The 11,015-nt window shown below is 36.0% G+C and overlaps 1 protein-coding gene across 1 annotated transcript; it reads right to left on the reverse strand.

The window, feature by feature from the left end:
• Positions 1 to 5,198: 5,198 nt before the first annotated feature.
• LOC110860318 lies at positions 5,199 to 7,214 on the reverse strand. The gene is made up of 5 exons (XM_022109363.2): positions 7,104 to 7,214; positions 6,935 to 7,006; positions 6,240 to 6,471; positions 5,558 to 5,989; positions 5,199 to 5,447 (listed from the first exon to the last, which is right to left on the reverse strand). Exons 1-5 carry the CDS (start codon positions 7,174 to 7,176, stop codon positions 5,312 to 5,314), a joined length of 945 nt encoding a protein of 314 aa, XP_021965055.1. The 5' UTR covers positions 7,177 to 7,214; the 3' UTR covers positions 5,199 to 5,311.
• Positions 7,215 to 11,015: the final 3,801 nt, after the last annotated feature.

Consider the following 11,015-nt stretch of genomic DNA (forward strand, 5'->3'; position numbering starts at 1 on the left):
TCGGGGCAAAATGAGACTTTTACAAAAATTGAATCCATGGATGAAATAGAGTTAAAGTAAATGTTCCCGAGCTGTGCCACACCCCCTCGAGACTAGGGGGTGTGGTCGGGGCAAAATGAGACTTTTACAAATATTAGGAATTTTTATATTTTTATAGGAATGAACAATTCGATTTGCGAATTCCGGCTGTTCGGCTCATGTCCTTTTAGCGCAAGTGATCTGTCAGGTTATTGATGTACAATTATTCTTGGTACATTAGTTGCTACTTAAGGTGACATAGAAAGAAATAAATTATTCTGACGTTTTCTTATCCAAATTAGTTATTGAAAACAGTCCGGCCACTTAGTAGGCAAGCTATATATACGATAAGTAGTCGATTCGACTATTTTGCGTTATACATAGTATTTATACTAAGAACAGTTAACGTAATATTTGGTGGTCGTCTGCACCATTCCAAGGTTTATTTACAATAATTCGCAGTTAAGAAAATTATAATATAAGTTTAATTATGAGTTAAAATAGTATCTAACATTATAATAATAATACTTTAAAGTTAATCAATTTATTACAGTTAAAATTAGATTTAAAAAACCGGTAGCCAAGTAGCCCGATAAACAAATATGCTCGTGGCACTGACTCCTTGTATTCAACCAAGAATTGCATGCATTTGTAAATACGTGACCCAGCAGAGAGGTGGACATTCCAATGCAAACGTAGTCGTGACGAGTCACACTACTGCTATAATCCTAAAAAGGATGTTTCAGGGTCTGATTTTTAGGAAGAATGAAAAATAATATTTTATTTTATTTCAAAATTTGTGAAAAATACAAAAAAACAGAAAACTTAAAATTAGGTAGCCTAACCTGAAAAATATGTACGAATGTAGGATATGAGTTCTGGGAAAGTTTCTGGAAAAATCGTGAATGGTGGATGATGTAAGTTTGGTGATAGTCAGTTCGAGAACCTTACTATCTGATCAGTATTTCCAAGTACTCGATCAACCCTGAATCACATACTGATCCCTTTCTTCTCTGATCTCTTCGCCTTTTATAGGGGTCTTTACCTCACTCTTTCAGTGCTGGACATCTTCAGTAAATATGTACAACACTGCTTATATATACGGAATAACACTAGCACTGCTTATTTATATGGAATAATACTAACACTGCTTATATATGGCTTATAACAACTACCCACTATCCCCCATTTACTCCTGGTTCTCTTTGTTCTGCTGCTGAGACTCCAGCTATTGATATATACACATACATATATGTAGATGCATATGTATGCATTCAATGAGAGCAGATTAGTGAATAATTGGTCGGTTATCATGCCTTGTAAAAAATAATGGATGGCGAAAGACAATGCACAACATCACGGTGGTAGGCGACATATTGTCTTATATTGTTTATTAAAAATAAACGGTCCGAATAATTCACAGAATTTGATTCATAATCTCGTGTGTAAAAATCAGTGAAAGTATTGGCCTACTTATTTTAAAATATACTCTCACCACAAGCTTCACATGTGTCAAGATCGTTCAGAATATGGAGGGCTATTTAAATAATCTTAATCAAGCGAAGAAACTGGAATGGAGTAGTTTCAACTTTGCATATTCTCCAAATGAATTGTTTGAATGAGTTTGTTTAAGTGCATCCATGTGGCCGTACATAAAGGATGTGACCGGTTTTGGGGAAATTTAGACCCCTACCCCCATGTATACGCCCCATGTTATAATTAACATGGGAAGGATAGGACACCCCCCCCCTCCCCCTCAAATCAATTACATGCTTTCTGTACATCCCCCCAAATGCTAGTATATAAAAAAATGGACTCTGTAACCCCAGATTTCCATGGTCACTTTGGAATGCAAATCTTTATTGATGCAAATTTGAGGAAGTGTCGGTATGCACGTACACATCAAGATTTTCATACATGCATGCATGCATACACATGCACGTGCCGTGGAAATACTTACTTTGGGATATCTATTTATACCAGTTTAATCATCATGGAAATGAAACTTGTAGTATTTTCGCTGCAATTCAGTTAAATAATTAGTACCATATGTACATTCCATAAAACCAGTATTTGTCGATACCTTTACATGACAAAAGTCATGGGTGCTTTGTGAGAACTTGAATTATTTATGTATATTTAACTTGAAGCTGGACAGGAATATTTTTCATTGCTGATTTTTTTAGTCAAATACGTATGTACATATGTAAATGTGTATATTTATACACATTAGGAAAACTGAGGCATACATACATAAATACATATGTTTGTATACAAATACACTTGACGCATCTGCTTAAATATATTAAAATTTTCATATTGGTAGAAACACATGGAGATGGTTGATTTGCAAGTGCACTAACCATAAGATTACACAATTATCATATATGCGAAATTGTTATTTTGCATAATTTTAAATTAAATAGGAAAATTACCATTATGGGATATGGGCCTTATGCAAAATAAATTATGCAAATCAACCGGAGGCCCACGGAGATGAACAGGTTTCAAAATCGCCATTTGAATATGTGGAAGATAGGACAATTGAGACGCGACAATTCAACTCAAAACCCCGCATACAATGCACCCTTAAGAAAAAATCAACCAAGCAATTTAATTTCCGCTCGCCGAACCAAAATTTGATAGATATTCTGGTTCGGCAAGGTAACGATTATGTCCGCATGGCAAGAATACCTCTATAAAAATTCGCAACTTTACGGAAGCATTTCGTGGCATGGCGACTGCGGGGACTGGTTGGAGAAACAAATTTACGGGGAGAGCAGAAATTCAAAATAACATTAAATACTTTTGACTAAAATACATGCAGGAAATCAACATTACCCTTGAAGTTAATAATAATAAATACGCTTAAGTAAAATTTCCTCGTACTTAATGAATTTTCATCTTCTTTTTTAGTATTATCATGTTATCACGAAGTTACGAATTAAAGGGTGTTAATATAATTCATCCCCATAATGGCGTTTTATTCGCGCCCCTTATTTAGGCATAACTTTCAAACTTCCAATTTGTGCATGCATTTTTTCAACTAATTTTATTATTTGAACCAAAATGGTTCAGGTACTTTAATCCGGCTTGAAACCAGATGAGGTCCGTGGGAATTTTTTTGGTTTCTGAGAATGCCGTCGGATCTCTTGGTACATGTAAATAGTTGAAGAATACGTAAAAATTATCAAAATAAACACCTGACAAGTTCACTAATGAGGCAAATAAAGGAGCGTAACCTGTTTAAAATGAGTCTTAAAAATTTTGATTTTTGAAAATTGTATATTTTTATAATTGAAGTGCATATTTCTATATAAGAACAAAGCAAAATGTAAAACTTGTCACTCATTAATCGAATCGAATATCTATGAGACCAATAAATTTGGTAGAGGTTAAAATCGAGAGTGGTAAGTTTCCACTGGAAACTTTATAATATTTCTTTGACAAGGATGAAAATTATAGTAGGGGTAAGTTGATTAGTAAAATTGTATCGTTCTTGGCAAGGTGAAAATACCAGGAAATTACATGTCAATAAGTTTTTTAATTATCAGTTTTTTTAATTATTGAATAATAAATAACTGAAAAAAAATTTGTACTAATGTAATGTTTGTATTTTGTGCAGCTCTTTATTGTCATCTTGGTCTCGCTATCGTTTTCATCGACTATTTTCTCGCAACGTTTTCAACGTGCTGTAAAGGTGACGCAAATAAAAAATAATAATAATAAAATCTCAAGGGCTAAAAAATTACTAAATAATTTCTGATCCCCAGCATGAAATGAATGAATCAGCTGGACAACCAAGAACGGCCTGCCAATCTCGTAACCAGAGATACCCGAATTTTATAGTGTGCGGGGGATGGCAAGTTAAAAGCGTTTGGATCTTCCATAAATTACTTAACGCAAAAATCACGATTTGCTAGATCCCCTTTTAAGTTATGTTACATGAGCACGATATCATTGAAGTATATGACCCCCTGCCACCTTCCCACGTTGCGTACTTTATGGACAGCCCCTTATTACGTTAATATTCTTTACAAGGTCGATGACTTTAAAACTACATATGTACTTCGATCAAGAAAAATCAATCAGACAATTTAATTTCAGCTCACCGAACCAGAATTCAAGAGATATTCTGGATCGCTCCGGTAACGATTATGCCCGCAAGGTGTCCGCATGGCAAGAATATATTTATAAAATTGGTCATTTTACGCATGAAGCACTTCGTGGAAATTGGCATGGCGACAACGGGGACTGGTTGGAGAAACAAATTTATGGGGATAGCGGAAATTCAAAATAACATTAAATACTTTCATCTAAAATACCGGAAATTCATGCTACCCTTACAGTTAATAATGACAAACACTTTTAAGTAAAATGTCCTTGTAGTTAATAAATTTTCACCACTTGTGTATTATTATCGTGTTATCCCCTGTATTACAAAGTTACAAATTAACTAGTCGAGAAATTCCTCCGAACCTCTCTTTCGGCGAAGTGTGGTGGTCATGGTTGCTTGGTAGCATATTTAAGGAAATTTTTTGTATTGAGCGCGACCATAGATTTTTCTTAAATTAATGACGGTAACCCAGTCGTCTACTGGGAGCATAAACGAGTCGAGAAATTCTTCCCGACTGCGAAGTTGTCCTTAGAAGAGAATTTCAAAATGTGGTCGTCGTGGTTGATTGGTAGCATACATAAGTCAAATTGACTTCTTTGAGTTCGGACACTTGAAGTGTCTCAACTTCTGGAGACAGGGGAGGCATTTTTCAAAGTAGAGAGTTGAATTTTTGCCCAACATTTGCCAACGACAACATCCTCCTGGACTAGGATGACATGCTCGTCTGTTCAATATTTTGACCAGTTACGACAAACCGTTGCGGGATTATTCGATGTCAAAATCCTTATTAGTTGAAAAAGCGAGTATCTGTAAATCTGGTTAATGACTTATTGTACATATGTATGTATGTAATCCTAGATAAAATTGTGAGATTAGATTTGAAAAGAGTGTCTATCTACTGGTTTATGAGAGATGGGACTTACAGCATATTTATATTTATTGAGGAGGCAATATTAAGAACAAGCTCATTATACTGAATTACATGAATTACTCAAAAATGCAAAGCTACTTCCACGTAGTAACTTGAATGAGATAGAACTGAATAGTTTTGTCTTCAAGTTTAGTGATTAAAATGAATGTTTGTAATTTTCAGCGGTAATTTGTCATTTAGATTTCAGACTCATAATTGGTTCTGAAAATATAGTATTTTTAAATTTTTACTGTTTCGATATACTCTCAAGCCGGGTTTGTGTGTTCCCACGTAATTTGAAAAGTATTCCATGGATTTCCATCATTAAACGTTGCATAGAATGAGACGGTAAGTGGAAGCTGGGAGTAAATGGTTGTCGCATTCCTCAATTCTCCGCAGTGTCTGAAAAAATTAAATTATACTTTACATTACATACATACATTTACAATTTATAATCGCAAAATAAATCCGGAATTAAGGTTTGAATTATGAAAAATTTTATATTTATGTACCGCAGTCGTGCCGGAGCAGCCGAGTTTACACCATTTATTTCCAATAGTCTCCTATCGAAATCACTGACAATAAGTGTATGTCGGAAGGAAGCACAACTATCAATCGGTTTATATCCGGAAAACGAATTTAGCGTCAAGTACACCGGATTGTGACGTGTAGCATGGACAGTAAATGAGACAAAGGTTGCCAGAAAGGTTTGACCGGGGTCATTTGACGGGTAATTAATAAGTCCGCTTGGTGAGTCGATGTTTTTCGTGGGATAGATTTGGTAGGATCTGGGTGCATCGTAGTGGGAATGATTGTTAGGAATATCATCCCCGATCCCTTGAAATGTGAGGGAAAATCCATGCGTTGCACGGCCCGTGGAGGCAAATTCAATTTGTAGGAAAGAACTTCCTGTCATGTTGTAAACGTTGCGATCACCGGTTTGCCTATGGGATAAAAATTTCTTTAATGAATGTTATACTTAACTAATATTTTAAATTGCAAGCTTTTCATGTGGGAACGATAAATTTTGTGATGATAATATTTAACTTATACCGAATTAAGTAACAGATATGTTGATAAGAGAAACCTCACATCCTATTTTTTTCTCAGCCTCGTCGAACACCACTTTGGTGTTAATTTGATTCCACATTTCTTATTGAATGACTTAAATGTATGTATGTGTATGTAACTTACAAGGCGAACTTCATCGTTAACGCGCCCCGGTTAAGACCAAATGCGTAAACGTACTGACAAGCCCAATGCCCGCATGTTGTATCAAAACCGTCGTATATCATTTGAATCTGAATCGTATGCTTTCTTGGGACTAGAATTGTCCAAACGCAATGCTCGTCAGTGGTATTTTCACCAACATGATAGTTTATGGCTCCAGCTAGCCCGGTAATGACTTCTCCGCAGGTTGAGCCAGCTGAATAGAAAGGACAATTTTAAACGCACGGCTCGGGAATATGTAAAACTATCGTATGAGCCCGTCTCCCGCCGGGCGAGAGCTTATCTGATTTTCATGAAAATTGATTGGAATTGTGGTTAAGCCCACCCAATTAAATTTTTTTATTGTATCTATACTATGACTGGAAATGTCTATGGGGGACGGAGGAAACCAATTTTTGGGCAACGGAAGTGAAAGTGGCATCACTTCAACTTCAATTTAGATAGCTACCGTTTGGCATTTATCATTTTGAATTTTATCTTCGCACCATTCGAAGCTTGACTTTCTTTCCTTTCACATCCGTTGCCGACAGACATTTCCAGCTTATAATATAGAGAAGAGATAAAGATACATATGTAAGTGAGTGCCATTGTCATAGCAATTTATGTATACTATGAGAACTTGGTCGTGGAATTTGGCCAGTAAAATTTTGTAACCTAACCTTGCTGAAAGTCGCTTCCGTATTTGGAAATAAGACCCTCAGAGGTATCCTTATCGGTCCGAAATTCGACAGCTATTGAGGTGATTGATAAAAACAAATTTCTGAAGATTAAATCTGTAGTCAAATTGGTTACAACGATTCAGAAATATTGTGCTAAGCAGTTAGTTACCGTTACAGAGATGTTGCGATGTAATGATAACTCCGGCAGCTAGAAGTAATGTTGCAGTAAGTGGATTTGTCATATTCAGTGATTATTAAAGTTTTTAGGTTATATTTTTGACTAAAATATAATAAGTGGTAACACGACAATATTTTGGGTTTATTATATACAAAAATCGTAGCCTGGTTTGTAATAGATGCCATTGTGTGGTTTAATTTTAACTTTAAGCTAACACATTGAAATATTTACTTTACTGAGAATTCCGTTGCTAACAATACACGTGCTCAAATAATATATTATTATATTATAATTATAATGATGACCATATTTATTATGTACAGTGTAAGCCAGGCACGTACATATTCCAGGAGAGAATCAAAAGTATTGTAGATCTGCGTATAGTGTAATATGTAAATATGTATGTATTTGTTGTAATAGTTGTAATGCTAATATTTATTTAACCAATTGGTTAGAAGTGTCTGCTATGCAAAAGGCTTGCATAGAAATATTATGTAAATACACACATACATATGCTTATCTATACCCTTGTTATGTGATACTGTATCGAAACAAATTAAATTTTTAACTACATACGTCGTGGAATTTGTTGAGCCAGGTGGAAAATGCGTGTGTTCTATTATAAAGGAGCTGCGTCGCAGTTGATAAGAATCTCTGGATCAGGTTTAAACTAGATAAACAATTTAATAGACACCCTGCACGCTGCGGTGACCTTATGGGCCAGATTATTGAAATTCCCCGAATCATTTTCTGCAAATGTTTTTACATATTATTTTGTCGTGAGAGTCAAAAGGGCCGTTACTAAAAATTCGCTGAGCCACACCCCCTGGGGGGTGAAGTTGCCCCCCTGTTGACCTTTGACATTGAAATGTAGCTTAGGTTGTAGCTCCACGTGTGATTAGGTAACATTCCTAATTTGGAGGCAATTGGTCTACCACAACGCCGGGCGCTGTAGGGCGACACTTGCAAAACCCCCCCATTTCAGCCCTTTTCAACCGTTTATAACTTTGGTTGGGAGATCTATGGAGCTTAGCTGTTTGCGGGATCACATGACACACGTTCTCGAGAATCATCTCCAACTAAAACGGTAGACCCGCTTTCGCCTATTTCGAAATTATAAGCTTTTATATTTCGACATAATGCAACAATTTCGACATTGTCGCACATGTGTGTCGACAAGGCTAACACTATGTAAGGTCATCATCTTAGGCATATGGAGACGACCGCAGGTAGTTTTCATAAATTGTTGCAGAAATTACTTGACATAAAGAGGCCATCAACGATAATAGATGGTGGGTCACACACCCCTGATTGGGTATCAATGTGGGTTTGGCTAGCGTTAAAATAGGAACAATTAAAGGGTAAAAGGTATTTTCTGACCTTTCGACCTTGATATCGATAGGGTGGAGCTGCATTTCAGAAATCAGAAATTGTACATTTCCACCAAGGGCTTTAGGTTTTCAAAACGTTCGAAACAACTCAACAGGTGTTACCGAATAATACAGGATGTTTACAGATTTTGTGGAAAGACAATTACATGGATTACTTGTGAACGCATGATCCAATTTGCGCCAAATTTAGCACACACGATCTCGAAGGTCACAACCACATCTGCCCAAAGTTTCAAATTTATATCTTTAAAGATTTCGTCTAAAAGTTAGCCCAAAGTGGACGAACCGTAAAAGCGGTTTCCGAAGCTGATTTGGCCGCGAAAGTGCCCAAACGATAATCCAAAAATCTGGAACCCATCTTATCGTGACCCCCACATATAATTGTATTAATTTTGTAATAAAACGACTGTAATTAGTTTCATCCGACCAACGTATACCACGAAATGCATACCCCTCAAAACGATGAATTCTGCTACCCTCAAGAACATTGATCACCACGATGGCAATCAGAATTCTAAAACCAAAAGACAGGTCACAATGCAATCCCAGATGTCTCCTGGACACGTTATTCGTATTTTATGACACAATTTTAAAAAACCCGTGCGAAGGAGGGCGATAGTCTGCGCACTTAAATTTGCCCATATGGTAAACAAAAAAACTAACAGTCGGAGGCTGTTTGAAGGTCATGTTGGGAATAAAAATTCCGAATTTGTCGTCACATTGGCCGGGGCACTCGGCTACCTTCAGAACTATAACAGGATAAAAATAATTTGCTGCACAACGGACCGAAAGCAGATTTCAAACCATGGGTCTGAAAAGAAGGTAAAGTTGTTTGACTGATTTCTGGTGGTAGATGCAACGATGGACCTTGGAGTGCTAACGTTGGTACCTGTTGCGTCTAATGCAAAAATAAACTCGAAGTACTTTATGGACAATGTTTTACATAAGTTGTTCGAGGTCAAAATTGCAAAGAAGCATTTTGAAGAGCCTGACAAAGTTTGCATCCATCACGACGCGACATTTTCATATACGGCCGAAATTATCCAACCGGATGGCCAAGATTTAAAGGAAAACCCCGGAATGACCTCGACATCTTTTTCATGGGTACATCTTAAGTAACCTGACACCAGTCCGATGAATTTTTTGGGGCTTGGATGCCTAGAACTAAGCCTTTTCAATGGCAGAGATAAAAAATGTCTGTTGTTTGGAAACCCCTTTCACCGATTCCTCCACTTTGAGGTTACTTTTTGAGCTCATTTTTGAAGATAGAAATTTGAAATTTGGTACATATGTGACCGTGACCTTGAGGATTGCGTGTTCGAAATTTGGCACCAAAGCGGTAAATAGGTTCGCAGTTTACCCATGAAATCAACTTTCCACAAAATCTGTAAACACCCTCTGTAATGACGTGGTAATGAAATTTACCACTCAGAAAAAAAAACTAATATTAATCTGGGAGGAAGTTATTACCAAATCAATACCATCACGGAGTAGATATGTGACATCACCACATTTTCAGCAGTATTACTTCTTATGTAGGTATGTATAAAGAGATTAAATATGCAATTTGCATACAATTGGCATGCAAAAAAAAGATGTTCGAAAATTTGGAACAGATTATTCAAAAAAAATGCCTTCAACCTATGCAATGTACAGCTCAAAATATTCATGATTTTTTTATTCCGAATATGACTTATGCAATTTTTGATAAGTTGTGGTGCAAAATTTTTCAACATGATTTTTGACATGTTAGAATTCCTAAAGAGAACCAAGAACGCGATGAATAAAATGCTGATTATTTTAATCTACCCGTTCAAAAAATGTGTGGCAGAATAAAATCCAGCAAAAAATACAGTAAGTATTTTTCTTGCATTATTTAGCGGGGGATAAAGGTGGGAAATATTTTGGAAGTATTCGCAAAAGTGAATAAATTGCTGTATATATTTATACAAAAAAACTACAATCTAAATGTTAATCTGCGTACTGAACGGAATTTTAGGATACGATGACTACAGACTAGTCATCAAAGTCAACCCATTTCCCAACTTTTGGAACTTATTTTAAAATTTTTGATCATGAATTTGTAATCTGTAAGTTCTTTTCCAGAAAGATGTTCATTTTTATGTATTAGCTAAATTAGTACGTAAATTATGACGACATTCTTTCCTACTATGAACTTAACAATAACTTAAATAACAATAACTTTAATTAATATCACCCAAATTTTACAGGCATTAATTTAAACCTTCATCACGGTCATAAAATGTTTAGACTTTAGACACACAGTGGAGTCTTTCTTGTCCTAGACCTTCTGCACTTTGTTCATATGAAATGTATCATTTAGTACTTAACTTGCTCTGCGCAGCATGACCCACATCAATGTACACACGAAAACTTATATTTATGGTGATCTCACTTTGTCACGCCTACTTTTCAGGCAAGAGTTGAGCAGAGATTTAACTGTTCGGGTCAAAAACTACTTACATGAAAGAGAAGTGATCAAGTATTTTAT

This window comes from Folsomia candida, unplaced genomic scaffold (assembly GCF_002217175.1).
Source record: "Folsomia candida strain VU population unplaced genomic scaffold, ASM221717v1 Fcan01_Sc031, whole genome shotgun sequence".
Taxonomy (NCBI): domain Eukaryota; kingdom Metazoa; phylum Arthropoda; class Collembola; order Entomobryomorpha; family Isotomidae; genus Folsomia; species Folsomia candida.